This window comes from Hippopotamus amphibius, chromosome 3, assembly GCF_030028045.1.
Source record: "Hippopotamus amphibius kiboko isolate mHipAmp2 chromosome 3, mHipAmp2.hap2, whole genome shotgun sequence".
Lineage (NCBI taxonomy): Eukaryota > Metazoa > Chordata > Mammalia > Artiodactyla > Hippopotamidae > Hippopotamus > Hippopotamus amphibius.
In genome coordinates this window covers 194,402,420-194,420,377 of record NC_080188.1, presented here as the reverse complement: position 1 = coordinate 194,420,377, position 17,958 = coordinate 194,402,420, and the positions used below count along the sequence as shown (strand labels likewise).

The window sequence follows — 17,958 nt, the reverse complement described above, 5'->3', positions numbered from 1 at the left end:
CATTTTGGTAATTCTCATAATATTTCAAACTTTTTCATTATTATTATAACTGTCATGGGGCTCCGTGACCTTTGATGTTACTACTGCAATTGTTTTGGGGCTCTGTGAACCACATGCATAGAGGATGAAGAGCTTGATTGATGAATGTGTGTTCTGACTGCTCCACCAACCAGCAGTTCCCCCATCTCCCTCCCTCTCTTTCAGTCTCCCTATTCCCTGAGACACAACAATATTGACATTAGGCCAATAACCCTACAATGGCCTCAAATGCTCAAGTGAAAAGAGTCACACGTCTCTCACTTTTTTTTTTTTTCTTAAAAAGGCCATTTTTAGAAATTATTTTATAAATAGATTCTTATACAAAGAAGAAACACATATACAGAGCACTCAAATTACCAAGAAAGATGGACCCTAGCCCTTCTTTTCTGCGCTGGGAAAACAGAAGAGGAAAAATGACTCCAACTTGTTCTTAACTGTTTCCACCTAGGCAGTCAGTTTTTCAAGTAGCATTTCTATCCCTTTGCTGGCGTTTTTGGTTTTTTCCAATGTGGGAATCAGGTTTTTCAGTCCAGTTTTGACTTTATTTGCAACTTCTTGATCAGAACTCTGGAGAAGGCTTGAAAGAATAATGGCTCCTCGATTGACACTAGCCCAGGCCTTCAGGTTCTTCATACCAACATGCTCTACGAGTGTTTTTGCAAAACAACCTTCTCTTCCACTTTCTTTCATCTTTGAATCTTGTTCTATTAACCACTTCAAAACAAGATGTCCTACAGGATGTTCTGCAACATGAAGCTCTCCATCCTTGCCCCCAGGATGCAGCTCTGCCGCTGCCAAACTGGCAATGGCATTCATGGCGGGCTGCACATCTCCAGTGGCAGCTCCCAGGGTGTCAGCCACCAGCACACACGCAGACTTATCCAGCACCACCTCTTTGGCGTGTCCTTGCAGGTAGCTTAACAAAGCTGGAGAAATGGATTCTAAGAGCTCTCGTCGGCAGATCTCTGTATCTTTCTTACTGTGTGCATTACCATCTCCCTTCTGCAGAACTTCAATGATCTCTCGTACTGTGTGTGCAGGATCTCTGGGGCTTAGCAAATACAGCAAGACCTTCCTTCCATATTTGTCATTTACTATGTTAGGCAAGGAATTAATAATTTCTGATATGATTATCTGCTTCACAAGCTTAGTATCATCAATACAATCAAATGCCGCCAGTAAAACCAAGTGGGAGTATTGGCCACTAGCCACCTTTTCAACATAAGTCTTCATTGTTTTCACAATCACTTTCCTGTCCTTGGGCGTGCCGTGCCACAGGCAGTGCACGGCCACTCTGGCGCCATCGTGTGTGTGCGCCAGGTATACCACTGCTTCTCGGATGGCTTCAATCATTTCTGATCTCAGCTTTGGGGGTGCATAGGTAAAAAAGTCCAAGAATACTTTATGCACCAGTGAGTGCTTAATCACAGCTTCTTTCTGGGCCATTGGAGTTAGAATCTGTTTCATTTCATCCATGATAAGCTCTAGCTTTTCTGGCTGTACCTCTAATACTTTGTCCAGAGTTGGGTGATCTGCTGACTTGTAAAGCTGAAACGTGTTCCCATAAAGCTCTTCTGTCAGCATGTTCCTCTGCTCCAAGATGGCTTTGTCATTGTAGGCGTACTCCACAATGGCGGACGCCTCCGCATGCCGCAGCATCTTCCTCACATGGCCTTTAAAACTTCTCATTATCTCTGCAATCTGTGCCTTACTCCCATACATGAGAAACTTCTTAACAATATTTCTGGAATATTTAGCTTTACTTAATTCAACCAAATCACCTCGCAGTTCTTCAAAAGCCTGTTTTCTCTGCTCTTCGTTGCCATACTGAATGTAACACTGGATCACACGAGTTGAATCATGTGCAAACGCAATAGTTTTAATTTTCCCTTGAATCAACTTCTGCAAATCACTCATCAACTTCACTCTTTTTTCTTTGTCACAATCTTTTCTTCTTAAGATCTCCCAGATCTGCTTTGCCTGAACAACAATGTCATAGTTGGTTTTATCACTGAGTTGCCTGCTCTGCTTCAGTTCTTTCTTCTTTTTTTTTGAACTCATCCCATTTGGGTTTCTTGGCTGCTGACTCATCATTTTTACTGTTTGCCTGGAATTTTCTCTTCCTGTTGAATTTATTTGCCTGCTGGAATTTGTTCTTTGATATTTTATCCCCTTGCTGCTTATTCTTGAACTGCTTCACACCTTTTTTCCCAGGTTTTGTGGCAGTTTTCTCAAAGTTCTTAGATGTGATTTTAGGTCCACCTTCCTTAACTTTTTTGGGGAAAGTCTTTGAAGAACCAGAATCATTGTTTTTATGAAACCTGTTTTTCTCTTGTGATGTCTTTGTACCTTTTCCTGTGATTTTTTTTTTTCCCTTTGACTTCCATTATAGCAACGCACACGTGTGGCCCAGGCAGGCGCTGGTCCCAGCTTCGCCGCCGCGGCTGACGTCTCTCACTTTAAGTCAAAAGCTAGAAATAATTAAGCTTAGTGAGGGAGGCATGTCAAAAGCTGAGATATGCTGAAAGCATAGCCTCTTGCACCAAACAACTAGCCAAGTTATGCATGCAAAGGAAAAGTTCTTGAAGGAAATTAAATGTGCTACTCCCGTGTTCTCATGAATGCTAAGGAAGAAAAACAGCCTCACTTCTGATATAGAGAATTTGTAGTGGTCTAGACAGAAGATCAAAACAGCCACAGCATTCCCTTAAGCCAAAGCCCAATCCAGAGCAAGGCCCTAACTCTCTTCAACTCTATCAAAGTGAGGAAGCTGCAGAAGAAAGGTGTGAACCTAGCAGAGGTAGGTTCATGAGGTTTAAGGAAAGAAACCATCTCCATAACATAAAAGAGCAAGGCGAAGCAATGAGTGCCGATGTAGAAGCTGCAGCAAGTTATCCAGAAGATTTAGCTAAGACACTAAATGAAGGTGGCTACACCAAACAACAGATGTGCATTGTAGAGGAAACAGCCTTCGATTGGAAGAAGATGTCATCTAGGATTTTCATAGCTAGAGAGGAGAAGTCAATGCCTGGCTTCAAAGCTTCAAAGGACAGGCTGACTCTCTTGTTAGGGGATAACGTAGCTGGTGATTTTAAGTTGAAGCTGGTTCTCGTTTACCATTACAAAAATCCTAGGGCCCTAAATAATGATGCTAAATCTACTCTGCCTGTGCTCTGTAAATGGAACAACAAAGCCTGGAGGACAGCACATCTGTTTACAACATGGTTTACTGACTATCTTAAGCCCACTGTTGAGGCCTACTGCTCAGAAAAAAAGGTTCCTTTCAAAATATTACTGCTCATCGACAATGCATCTGGTCATCAAGATCTCTGATCAAAATGCACAATGAGATTAGTGTTGTTTTCATGCCTGCTAATGCAACATCTATTCTGCAATCCATGGATCAAGGAGTAATTTCGACCTTCAAGTATTATTATTTAAGAAATACATTTCATAAGGCTACGGCTGCTGTAGAGAGTGATTCCTCTGGTGGATCTGGGCAAAGTAAATTGAAAACCTTCTGGAAAGGATTTGCCATTCTGGCTACCATTAAAAACATTTATGATTCATGGGAAGAGGTCAAAACATCAACCTTAACACAGTTTGGAAGAAATTGACTCCAACCCTCATGGATGACTTAGAGGGACTCAAGACTTCCCTGAAGGAAGTAACTGCAGGTGTGGTGGAAATAGCAAGAGAACTAGAAGTAGGAGTAGAGCCTGAAGATGTGACTGCAATCTCAAACTTGAAGGATGAGGAGTCGCTTCTTGTGGGTGAGCAAAGAAAGTGGTTTCTTGGGACGGAAACTACTCCTGGTGAAGATGCTGTGAAGTTTGTTGAAATGATGACAAAGGATTTAGAATATGACATAAACTTAGTTGAAAAAGCAGCAGCAGGATTTGAGAGGACTGACTCCAGTTTTGAAAGAAGTTCTACTGTGGGTAGAATGCTGTCAACAGCACCGCTGGCTACAGAGAACTAGTTTGTGAAAGGAAGAGTCAATCGATGGAGTGAACTTTATTGACGATTAATGAAGGTGCTGCAATAAACTCTAGATTTTCACTGTAGATAAAACAGCCTTACAATGGAAGGAAATGCCATCTAGGGTTTTCATAGCTAGAAAGAAGTCAATGCCTGACTTCAAAGCTTCAAAAGATAGGCTGACTCTCTTGTTAGAGGTTAACAGAGCTGGTGGTTTGAAGTTGAAGCCTTATGCTTATTTTAAGAAATTGCCACAACCACCCCAACCTTCAAAAACCACCACCCTCATCAGACTGCAGCCATCAACATAGAGACAAGACTCCATCACCAAAAAGATTATGACTCACTGATGGTTCAGAGGAACGTTAGCATTTGTTTTTGCAATAAAGTGTCTTTCATTAAGGTAAGTACATTGTTTTTTTAGATATCGTGCTATCACACACTTACTAGACTACAAATTAGTGTAAACATAACTTTTATACGCGTTGGGAAAATAAAAAATAATGTGACTATTTCTATTGTGGTATTTGCTTTTTTTGCAGTGGTCTTCAACCAAATCCTCAATATCTCTGAGGTCTGCCTGTATATATATTCCTCACTATTAATCACAATATCACAGCTATACAAAACATTGTGGTAAGGCAATTGGGCATTGTAGCGAGTTGGCAGTGTATTATTTCAACTGCTATTTTTTGTTTGCTTAAAGAAATTTTCTTCAGTTTCTCTTTGCAAGAACTTCATTTTTATATTGGATTTTTTTAATTTTTACAAAGTATTAGTGTTGGATTGTGTTGGACTATTATTTTTCCTGCATCTGTTAAGATTTTTAATCATGAATAATGTTCTTTTTCCAGGCTTATGACATTGTACTCTGCTAGTTTAGAAGTTTTAGGTCATAAGATACAATCCTTTCTCCAGGGGAGAAATCAATATTTCCCTTTACTGGAAATTGAAAGTAGCTCTCTGTCATCTTGGGCCTCTCATGTCACTGAACTATAAGGCATAGAAGTGGATTATGGTCACAGGCTGGGGATATTGAACTCAAATTTCAAAGGGTCATTGTCTATTGTTACATGATGCAGCCAAGGAAATTATATTTGGATACAGAAGATTCTCTGAGGCTTCTCCTTTGTATTTCTCTGTGTATCAATAAAGGTTAGTAGAAGACAACAGGAACCTACTAAGTGTAAGATCGCTATAGATTCTGACCATCTGGAAATGACCTTTAGGTTAAACCCATCAGGCAAAGGACCTGGATTAGTTTTGATGCTGGCTGAAGAAGAAGAAAACATATAATGAGGTATAGAAAAAGAATTTATAATATCAACACACTCTAGTGATCACTACTGAGGTGAGGATTGCTGCAGTGTGCTTTCTAGTTTGATTTTTATAGGTATATTTGTATATTTTTAACCATTTTCTCCTCTTTGCCCTTATGCTTTTTAAAAAGAAATTATTCCATTTTTAAGATACAGAACATCTCTGTGGGATTGTGACTAAATTATATAAGGTAATAGTGTCACCAAACGTAAATAAGATGACCCTTAGGAGTTTTGACTCCTGTTTATAGAAAGAGAACACAGGAATCATCATTTTAGGAGACAAATGTAATCTTATTACGTGGAAGCATCATTATTGCTATTGTGGTGGACAATGGTTGGACTATATTGATTATTTAATTGGTGTCACCAGGCACCACATTCAACCTCTACACACTGCTAGGTACTCTTAGGGGTTAGAGCTTATAAACTATTACATTTCACACTCTTCTTTTTTTTCTGGTTTTCGTTGAGTTTGGCCATAGAAGTGTTGGAGTGGGAAATCAGAAACAAGGAAGATCACTTTGCCTGTTACCATCTGCATTTCCTCTTTGGAAAAATTTCCATTCAGTTCTGCCCATTTTTAATTGGGTTTATTTTTGTTTGTTTGTTTTTGTTTTTTGTTTTTTGTGGGGTTTTTTTTTATGTTGAGTTGTATAAGCTGTTTATATATGTTGGATATTAACCGCTTATCTGTCATATCACATGCTTAGTGTTTGTATGGAGTATATTTTCCATACTAACATTTCCTAATTATTTTATCTAGGTTAATTATTCACTGGGTAGGAAAGGGATGCACTAGAAAATTTCACAGAATCTAGAAAGGCAATTATATAGTGGGTCATGATGAACAAGAGAGGATATGTAAGGGTGAGTAGCTTTTTATGAAAATCAAATGAAAAATAACAATAGCATTCTTTACAGAATGTATAGAAAATCTCCACTCATCTGAATAATTTAATTCTAAATTAAGTATCAAGGGTGAATTCTACCAAACATTTAACAAAGAGTTAATGCCTTTCCTTCCACAAGTATTCCAAAAATTTTAAGAGGAAGGAATGTTTTTGAGCTCATTCTACAAGACCAGCATCACCCTGATACCAAAACCAGAAAAAGACACCATCAAAAAAAAAAAAAATTACAGACCAGTATCACTGATGAACATAGATACAAAAATCCTCGGTGAAATATTGGCAAAGAGAATTCAGCAGTACATCAAAAGGATCATCCACCATGATTAAGTGGGATTTAACCCAGGGATGCAAGAATGGTTCACTGGCTGCAATTCAGTCAATGTGATACTCTACATTATCGAATGGAAGAATGAAAATCATGTGTTCATCTCAGTAGATATTAAAATAGCTTTGACAAAATTCAAAATCCACTTATAAACACTCTTAACAAAGTGAGTACCAAGGGAACATAACTCAGATTTGTGATTATCAGAGGTGAGGGGTGGGGGAGAAGGGGAATTGGATGAAAATAATCAAAAAGTACAAACTTCCAGTTAAAATTAAGTACTAGGGATTCACTTCACAACGTGATAAATATAGTTAACACTGCTGTGTGTTATATATAAAAGTTGTTAGGGGAGTAAATCCTAAGAGTTCTCATCACCAGGAAAAAAATTTGTTTTTTTTCTTTAATTTTGTATCTGTATGAGAGGATGCATGTTCACTAACTTTACTGAGATAATCATTGCATGATGTATGCAAGTCAAATCATTATGCTTTACACCATCAACTTATACAGTGCTGTATGCCAATTATCTTAATAAAACTAGAAGAAAAATAATTACCATTTAAAAAGCACATGTTAAAAAATATATAAATACCAAGAGTGTGCTGTAACCTGTGTACTGGATATTAGAATCTACTGTAATTTTTAAAAAAATCAATTTGCTTCTCTAAGCCCAGGAAAATAGAGATGATTTAACTGGCTGGGAAGAACTTCACCTACTTACTACATATGTTTTACTAAAAATTCATATGTTTTATTACTTTTGGGGCCAGTACATGTCTGACCCCACATAAAGCTGCACACATACATGTCAGGTGATGAATATGGTGTTACTGTGAAACTACCAATAAAAATCACTTAGGGATATTGTAAAAATTTGAACCTTGATATTTACTAAATGGCACTAATTAACTAGCTTCATTATAATGCACTTAAATTCAGAGCCACACTTGGTAACTGCAAATGAAGCAGATTTTAAACCCCAAAAGAGCACATCTGGAATACTTGTATGACTGTACCATCGGGATGGTACACCAGGAGTGTAACATCTAACATGTTACTAATCAATGTCCTTCTCACCGTGTGGTTTCCTGTGCTCATGGACAAGGTAAGTGGACACAGATTTGAACACTCAGCCTTCCTCCTAAATATAACTTTGTCCACTTTCATGTGTGTCTATTTTTGATTGAATCAATTGGTAGAAATAGTCTGCACTGTGAAATAACCATAAAGAATAAGTTAATGGAAAAATTATCACATAGTCACCTAAGGGAAAATAAAATGAATTGTTTCCTATGTCTTCCGAGTACCACAGTGTGAAAAGCCACTGTATACTGATTATGGGGTCATGTGAATGCACTCATGAAACTGTGGCTAGAAAATAGGTCACAGAAAAGCTAGATTATAACTCCAGAATGTTTGGAGGATTCTTATTTGTAATACAGGAAAACTTTGGGGAACAATGGATATCTTCACAATCCTATTAATACATATATTGATTTTTCAGATTCAAACCTCACCATATCTTGCATTTTAAATAAGTTCAGTTTACTGTATTTCAATTATACCTTAATAAAGCTATTAAGTCATTAATATCACTGTCAATTTAATGTTTTAAGAAAATTGCCAGATGGACTTAGAGCTAAATGCACTGCACATTTGTAACTGGTATCGATGGGTGCTTCATTTCTTAATGTATCCACTTATACATCTGATAGAAACAGAAAGCCATGTCTTCTCAATCGAGACTGAAAATTACACAAATAGGCTAGTCATCTGTGCTTCGTGACCCATTCACTTTTTTTTTTTAAGAACTTTTATTGAGATACAGTTAACAGACAATAAACTGCATATATTTAGAGCGTACAGTTTGGTATCTCAATCTCACAATTCATTCCCCCCCAACCCTCCCTGCTTTCCCCACTTGGTGTCCATATGTTTGTTCTATATATCTGTGTCTCTATTTCTGCCTTGCATTTCCTCTTTCATAGTTGTTAGCATTTGCCTTATGCATTGAGGTGCTCCTATATTGGGTGCATATATATTTATAATTGTTATATCCTCTTCTTGGATGGATCCCTTGATCTTTATGGAATGTCCTTTCTTGTCTCTTGGAACATTTTTTATTTTAAAGTCTATTTTATCTGATATGAGTATCGCTACTCCAGCTTTCTTTTGATTTCCATTTGCATGGAATATCTTTTTCCATCCCCTCACTTTCCATCTGTATGTGTGCCTAGGTCTGAAGTGGGTCTCTGGTAGACAGCATATATATGGGTCTTGTTTTTGTATCCATTCAGCCAGTCTGTGTCTTTTGGTTGGGGCATTTTGTCCATTTACATTCAAGGTAATTATTGATATGGATGTTCCTATTACCATTTTCTTAATTGTTTTGTTGTTGTTTCTGTAGGTCCTTTTCTTCTCTTAAGTTTCCCACTTAGAGAAGTTCTTTTAGCATTTGTTGTAGGGTTGGTTTGGTGGTGCTGAATTCTCTTAGCTGTTGCTTGTCTGTAAAGCTTTTGATTTCTCCATTGAATCTGAATGAGATCCTTGCTGGGTAGAGTATTCTTGGTTGTAGGTTCTTCCCTGTCATCACTTGAAATATATCATGCCACTCCCTTCTGGCTTGCAGAGTTTCTGCTGAGAAATCAGCTGTTACCCTTATGGGAGTTCCCTTGTATGTTATTTGTTGTTTTTTCCTTGTTGCTTTTAATAACTTTTCTCTGTCTTTCATTTTTGTCACTTTGACTACTATATGTCTTGGCATGTTTCTCCTTGGGTTTATCCTGCCTGGGACTCTCTGAGCTGCCTGGACTTGGGTAGCTATTTCCTTTCCCATGTTAGGGAAGTTTTCAACTATAATCTCTTCCAATATTTTCATGGGCCCTTTCTCTCTCTCTTCTCCTTCTGGGCCCCCTATAATGTGAATGTTGGTGTGTTTAACATTTTCCCAGAGGTCTCTTAGGCTGGCTTCAGTTCTTTTCATTCTTTTTCCTTTATTCTTTTCCACATCAGTAATTATCACCATTCTGTCTTCCAGGTCACTTAATCACCCTTCTCCCTCAGTTAATCTGCTGTTGGTTCCTTCTAGTGTATTTTTCATTTCAGTTATTGTGTTGCATATCTCTGTTTGTTTGCTCTTTATTTCTTCTAGGTCTTTGGTAAACATATTGATCTTTGCATCCAGTCTTTTTTCAAAGTCCCAGGTCATCTTCACCATCATTATTCTGAATTCTTTTTCTGGAAGGGTGCTTATCTCCTCTTCATTTAGTTGTTTTTCTGGGGTATTATCCTGTCCCTTCCTCTGGTACAAAGTCCTCTGCTTTTTCATTTTCTCTATCTTTCTGTGGCTGTGGTTTTCAGTTTCACAAGACAAAATACTGCTGATACTGCTTGATACTGCTGTCTGCCCTCTTGTGGAGGCCGCTATCTAGGAGTCTTGTGGGTGCTTCCTGATGGGAGGGACTGTTGGTGGGTAGGGCTGGGTGGGTGGAGCTCAGTAAGACTTTAATCTGCTTGTCTGTCAATGGGTGGGGCTGTGTTCCCACCTTGTTGGTTGTTTGGCCTGAGGCCACCCAGCACTGGAGTTTACAGGCTCTTTGGTGGGGCTAATGGTGGACTCTGGGAGGGCTCACGCCAATGAGCACTTCCCAGAACCCCTGCTGCCAGTGCCCCTGTCTCCTCTGTGAGCCACAGCTGCCCCCCACCTCTGCAGGCAACCCTCCAACACCAGTAGGTAGGTCTGCTTCAGTCTCCTATGGGGTCACTGCTCCTTCCCCCTGGGTCCTGGTGAGCACACTTTTTTGTGTGCCCTCCAAGAGTGGAGTCTCTGTTTCTCCCAGTCCTCTGGAGGTCCTGCAATCAAATCCCGCTAGCTATCAAAGTCTGATTCTCTGGGGATTCCTCCTCCCGTTGCTGGACTCCCAGGTTGGGAAGCCTGATGTGGGGCTCAGAACCCTCACTTTAGTGGATGGACTTCTGCAGTATAACTGTTCTCCAGTTTGTGAGTCACCCACCCAGCATTTATGGGATTTGATTTTAACACGATTGTGCCCCTCCTACCATCTCATTGCGGCTTCTCCTTTGTCTCTGGATGTGGGGTGTCTTTTTTGGTGAGTTCCAGTGTCTTTCTTTTGATGATTGTTCAGCAGTTAGTTGTAATTCCTGTGCTCTTGCGAGAGGGAGTGAGCCCACCTCCTCCTACTCTGCCATCTTGAGCCTATCTCTCGACCCATTCACTTTTAAAATTAATTTTAAGATTTTATGTTCTGAAGATTTGGGGAGAAAAGTAGATACTTGTGGATTCATTTAACTTTATTGGATTTAATTTTTTAAATTTATGTTATAAAATGTAATTCCAGTTATTTATGTCTTTAAAACTCTCAAAAATGTGACACTTTTTACGAGAGCTTGAGTGAACACAGATGTTCAGGAACTAGTTAAAACATCACCATTATCATCATTATTATTATTATTCAGAACCCATTCAATTTCAAGTGACTAAAATTCCACATTGTCTAGAGAATGTCACTTTTATATGCCACAGTTGAAAAGTCCAGTAGTAGAAAAAGTCAACTAGATCCAGAAGCCATAATGACTTTATAACTAATCTACCCATTTCTCAATATTTTATTCCCTTGGATAAACTCTGTTTTTTATTTGCAGGCATGAGGAACACTAGCAGCATAAGGATCTTCCTGTGAGCTCAAGGAAACCAGATATATAAAAATATCCTCATCACTAAAAGATCTTTGAGGAAAGAGTCATGGGCAGCTCTGGTTTGTGCTCTTTGGGGCTTAGCATACACACGCACATACATAAATAAATGTGTTATTTTCACAGCTCACTCAGTGAAAGCAGATCTCACAGTAAATCTATGTCTATATTCACGATTATCTGTCCATTCGAATACTGTTACTGGCCAGCATTTGTTTCAAGAGCACTAAGTGACCATCAAAACAAATAATATTGATGATGTAATTTTAATCAAATTTTTCACTTCCTTTGAAAATAAATGTTAAAACAAGACATAAATCATTCATGAAACACTTAAGTCAGAATTTTTTATTATTGTTGGCAAATTTACCTAGTGGAAACAAGATTTGTGTTTAGCTATAAAAAGTAAATTCTATTAATACTGGATGAGGAAACCCTCACAGACATTGGAATTAAGTGTAAGAAAATGGGGATTTTCATTAACAGGATTAATATGAGTTAAAAGTGGTGTTGGAACTGTTTCTCTGAGGCTTCATAATGGAAGGATGTTATTCAAGCCAAAGAAGCTCTTGTCAACTTACACCTGTTAGAATGCCTATTATCAAAAAGACAAGAGACAGTAAGTGTTGGTGAGAATATGGGAAAAAAAGAGGACCCCCTTCCATTGTTGGTGGGAATGTAAATTGATACAGTTACTATGGAAAATGGTATGGAGGTGCCTCAAAAAATTAAAAATAGGACTACCATACAATCCAGCAATTCCACTTCTGTGTATTTATCCAAAGGAAACAAAAACACTAGCTGAAAATATATTTACACCCCCATGTTTGTTCTAGCGTTATTCACAATAGTCAAGACGTGGAGATGACATTTGTGTCCATTGGTGGATGAATGGATAAAGAAGATGTGAGATATATAGGAATATCTATATATATACAAAATATTAATCAGCCATAAAAGAAGGTAATCCTGCCTTTTGCTATAACATGGATGGATTTTTTTCCCAGTTTTATTGCCATGTAATTGACATACTGCACTGTGTAAGGTGTGCAGGATAATGACTTGACTTACATACATCATGAAATGATTATCACAATAAGTTTAGTGAACATCCAAAATCTCATGTAGATACAACATTAAAGAAACAGAAAAAAACTTTTCCTTATCATGAGATCTCTTAGGATTTACTCTCCTAAAAATTTTCGTATGTAACCTACAATTCTGTTAATTATATTTATCATTGTTGTACATCACTATATTACTAGTATTTATTTCTCTTATAGCTGCAAGTCTGTATATTTTAATTTCCTTCATCCAATTTCCCCTCCCCCCACCCCCCACCCCAGATAACAACAAATCTGATCTCTTTCCATGAGTTTGTTTGTTTGCTTGTTTGTCTGTTTGTTGTGGAAGTATAATTGACCCATAACACTATGTTAGTTCCTGTTATACAACACAGTGATTCCATATTTCTATACATTTCAAAATGATCACCAGATAAGCCTAGTTACCATCTGTCACCAGGCAAAGATATTAATTATTATTGATGATATTCCCCACTCTACATTTCATCCTTATAACTCATTTTTTTGTAACTGAAAGTTGGTACCTCTGAATCTCCCTCACCTGTTTCACTCTTCCCCCATCCCCCTTCCCTCTCCCAACCACCTGTTTGTTTCCTGTAAACATAATTCTGTTCTGTTTTGTTGTTTGTTCATTTGTTCTGTTTTTTTTCAATTCCACCTATCAGTGAAATCATACAGTATTTGTTTTTCTCTGTATGTCTTAGCTTAACACTCCCTAAGTTCATCCATGTTGTCACAAATGGCAAGATTTCATTTTTTATGGCTAACATTGCATTGTATAGATATATATCAAATTTTCTTCATTCATTCATCTATCAATGGGCATTTAGGGTGCTTCCATTGGCTATTGTATGTAGATAATTCTGCAATGAACTTAGCGGTGAATCTACCTTTTAGAATTAGTGATACTTTTTCTTCAAGTAAATACCCAGCAGTAGAATTGCTGAATTGCATGATAGCTCTATTTTCACTTTTTTGAGAAATCTCTGTACTGTTTTCCATAGTGGATACACCAATTTACATTTCCACCAACAGTGCATGAGGATTCTCTTTTCTACGTATCTTGAGCAACACTCATTATTTGTGGTCTCTTTGATAGTAGTTATTCTTACAGGTGTGAGGTGATACCTTGTGGTTTTGATTTGCCTTTCTCTGATGATTAGTGATGTTCTCTAATGATTTTCATGTGCCTGTTGATGTTTGTCTTAGGAAAAGTGTTTATTCAGATCCTCTGCCCATTTTTAATTGAGTTGTGTTTTTTGATGTTGAGTTGTGTCAGTTCTTTGCATATTTTGGATATAACCCCTTATCATGTATATTATTTGCAAATATCTTCTCCCATTAAGTAGGTGGCCTTTTCATTTTGTAGTTACTAATAGTTGTTATAAACAATGAACAGCTAGTAGTTGTTAGTAAACAACATAGCATTACACATTATGTCAAATTTACTCAACATATAAAAAATAGCCCAATAAAATGTAACTATACTGTATCTCTTAAAACTATTTTATAAGACACATTAAAAGACACATTTTCCCAATTGAAATTAGAAATAAACCATCAAAGAGTTACCATAATCTTAACTATTTAAATGTTAAGAAATGTCCCCAGTTTATTTTTCTGGTTAATTGTAGAAAAAAACTTGCCTCAGTAACTGGTTTGAGACACTGAATAAAAATGCTATCTTGGGGACTTCCCTGGTGGTCCAGTGGTTAAGACTCCACGCTTACACTGCAAGTGATGTAGGTTCCGTCCATGGTCTGGGAACTAAGATCCCACATGCTGTGTGGTGCTGTACCCCTCCGCCAAAAAAAAACAAAAAAAACAAAAAAAAAACACTCTTCTATGTGATGTGATCAATGGAAAAATTTTCTGCTATTTCTTCCATTTTCTCCAATATATAGAAAAATAAACTCATGAATATTAATCTACAAAAACCACAAAACCCGCACTATCTCCCTACATTGAATTGGTCTAAGAAGAAAAGGCAGAGCTCTAACTTATGAGAAGGGAAAAGAAGGGAAACAAAAGGAGACAGGTAAGCTGGGCGGTAAGACAAAACTTTTAACTCTCAGCCAGGTGGCTCATTTACCCAAAAGGGGCTAAAATACATGGACACAAGGACAGTACTTCAAGCCGGTCTGAGCAGTTTTCTTCCTGTGGGTCCACACACAAGCTTATACGTTATGTGGCCCACAAGATAGAATATCACCTACATTAGCCAGACATCCTCACATATCTCTGTCATCTGAATTCTACAATTTTTCATGTCCTAGAAGCCCTAATGAAATGAGTGTAATTATGTTAATAAGAAAACGTAATTCACTGATGAAACAGTGCATCTCCAACTTGATTGCTTATTAAAGTAAATCATTATTTATACTGTTTTTTTAATTGCCAGGAAGACCTTGTGATTTTTTCATGAATAAAGCATTGAAGTCTATATTATGAAAATACTGATATATATATACTTTCCAGTAGCCATAGGAAAATATTTTGCCTACTATTGTCATAGAGGTTTTGTGACTCCTTCACAGTATCACTCAGGATACATTCGTCGCACATGAGAAGGATGGTCACCAGCAGTTCCATGTCTCAGTAAGTAAATATCTTTAAAATTATATGTGTATAAATCTTTCAAAGACTAGCATCATAAGTGCACATAAGTGACTACAGGGACTTCCCTGGTTGTTCAGTGGTTAAGATCCTCGCTCCCAGTGCAGGGGGCCCAGGTTCAATCCCTGGTCAGGGAACTAGATCTCACATGCATACTACAACTAAGGAGCCCATGTGCCACAACTAAGGAGCCTGTGATCTGCAACTAAGATCCAGGGACCAAATAAATAAATAAAAAATAAGTATTAAAAAAATAAATGATCACAATGAAGTCTCATGTGACAAAAGTAAGGCCAAGAGATGGGGTGTACCAATGAAAGGATTCAAAGAGGTCTTCTCTTTTATGAGGGGTTAGCTGTGAAAATCACATGAAAAATAAAAGATAGAGCCTTTACAAGAATACCAATACCGTTGATACACATTTAAATTATAAAAACAAAAAATAAATAATATTGAACACTGAATTTTCTTTAACAAACATTTGGTACTAGTTTTGCCTTAGTTATGTGTTATTTTTGGATGCTTATTCATTCTCATTTAAATATTGGAAAGATAATTTCTGCCGTACTACTCTGACCACATTCATATTTCTCATTTTCCTTTGATCATCCTCAGGACAGTGAATTATCAATTACTTTGAAAATGGACATAATACATTGCCAGAAAAAAAATATTTACAGGGCTAATCTGTGAAAGTCGACCTCTATCTGGGCTACAGTTGTCAAAATGAGCAACGCACCATGACATGTACAGAGGATGGCTGGTCTCCTCCTCCCAGATGTGTCAGTACGTAAATTGCTCTCAGATCCCAGTATGTTTGTGATTTTCTATGACCCAGAGTTGTTACTGAGGAAAGTGTTATATACCAATGTTCAAGCAGAGTATCTTCTTTGTCTTAAAAGGGAGGCATATTTATGCAACTAGAGATTATCATACTAAGTGAACTGTCAGAAAGACAAAGACAAATGCCATGTGATGTCACTTATATGTTGAATCTAAAATATGGCACAAATGAACCGCTTTATAAAACAGAAGCAGACTCACGGATGTAGAGAACAAACTTGTGGTTGCCAAGCGGAAAGGAGCAGGAGAGGGAAGGACTGGGAATTTAAGGTTAGTAGATGCAGACTATTATATTTGGAATGGATAAACAACAAGGTCATAGCACAGTGAACTGTGTTCGATATCCTGTGATAAACCATAATGGAAAAGAATATTAAAAAAAAGAATGTTTATTTGTGTATAACTGAGTCACTTTGCTGTACAGTAGAGATTGGCACAACATTGTAAATCAACTATACTTCAACAAAAAATAAAATAAAAATTTAAAAAGGGAGGTGTATTTAGTTCTCAGTTCCCAATGTGTCTTAAGAGCTTTACAAATGTCTGAATAGTGAGTAGATACTGTTACTTAGCAGGAAGAAGTAACAATAGAAATATGTCATAAAGGTCACAAAATAACTTTAAATAAAACATATAGATTAAAATCACACCACTTCAGTATTTATATTGAAATCATGCTAAATACATTGATTTAAGTAGAATATGAAATTATAGTTATAATTTAAAAATAAATACAATGACTCACCGGAATGTCACATATATATCTCTCACAATCATCTAACATATATTTGTAGTGGTCTAGTTTCCTTCTTCTGCATGAATTGTCCAGAGTTTCCAAACCATTTACTGAAGAGACTGTTCTTTCCTGGTTGTATAGTCTTAGCCCTTTGTTATGAATTAACTGACCATACATGCATGGGTTTCTTTCTGGACTCTCTATTCTGTTCCATTCTATTCTGCTCCGTCGACCTACGTGTCTGTTTTTATGCTGATACATTTTGTGAGTCGTTACTCCGGGGATAGGGTTTATGGTAAGAGTGTATCTCAGACTCTCCTAACCATTTAAATGTGAGTTTCCTCTCATTGCTGATGTGTCACAGTTGCTCAGCTCATTTTTAGGCAACTTCTTGTGGAAATTATATGATAAATCATAATACAATGGAGCTGAACGTCAATTGCAGTCTTCTTATACATTTATAGGAAAACGGTGATACCTGAATTCAAAGTAGGAATTTGGGAACCCAGCAAGCATTGCCCTTAACCGCAGCCTAAGCCCATAAAAAGAGTATTTTTTCTCCGCTTCACATAGAAGCACTCTAATGAGCTTTATGTTCCTCTTACTCGATACTTTTGCCTACATAATGTTGATCAGAATGTAGTTACACAGCCACGACAAGCCTCAAGGAATGCTGGGCAATTATACTCTTTTGGATGGATGTGTAATTGTAGGATTGGAAACGAGATTTGGTTACTAAGCAAGAACGGGATGACGGATGACGGACATGGCTAGACCATTAGTAGTCTCCGCAACATAATATACACATGACAAAAAGGAAGGGGGCAGGAGGAGGAGGAGAGGAGGAGGAGGAGGTGGAGGAGAGGAAGGAGGGGGAGGAAAGGGGAAAAGAAAATAAAGGGTGTACACTGGGTTGTACTGAGATTTCAAAGCCCTCTGAACCTCTTTTCTGTTTTCACTGGCTACACGTGAGCATTTCAAACTATTTCTGTTTTTAAGTTTTCTGTTCATTAATATAATAATTTAAAATGATATACTAATATTTCTCTTCTTTAATGTATACTTTTAAACACGCTTCGATTTCATATTCTAAAACTAAGGACCTTAGATAACTTACTCTATATCACATTTTCCATTCTTATAAATTTATAATATTGGTAATTTCAGATTTTTATACATTTTTGTTAAACTTTAAGACTGTAAAATATACAATAACTTACATATTTCTTTATCTGTCCATTTTAGGCATTATCTACTTAGTCCTCACTGAGTAAAATAAGGAAAATATCACCCCTAAGTTTCCATCTGTCTCTTCCTAACGTTTTTTCACTAAATTTCAGTCAATTCTACCCATATTTTTTTCTATGTTTTCTTGTTTCAAATG

General features: G+C 37.3%; 1 protein-coding gene across 1 annotated transcript; it reads right to left on the bottom strand.

Moving 5' to 3' along the window:
- Positions 1–319: 319 nt before the first annotated feature.
- LOC130850331 (pumilio homolog 3-like) lies at positions 320–2,270 on the bottom strand. Its single transcript, XM_057729789.1, has one exon. It carries the CDS (start codon positions 2,131–2,133, stop codon positions 484–486), a length of 1,650 nt encoding a protein of 549 aa, XP_057585772.1. The 5' UTR covers positions 2,134–2,270; the 3' UTR covers positions 320–483.
- Positions 2,271–17,958: the final 15,688 nt, after the last annotated feature.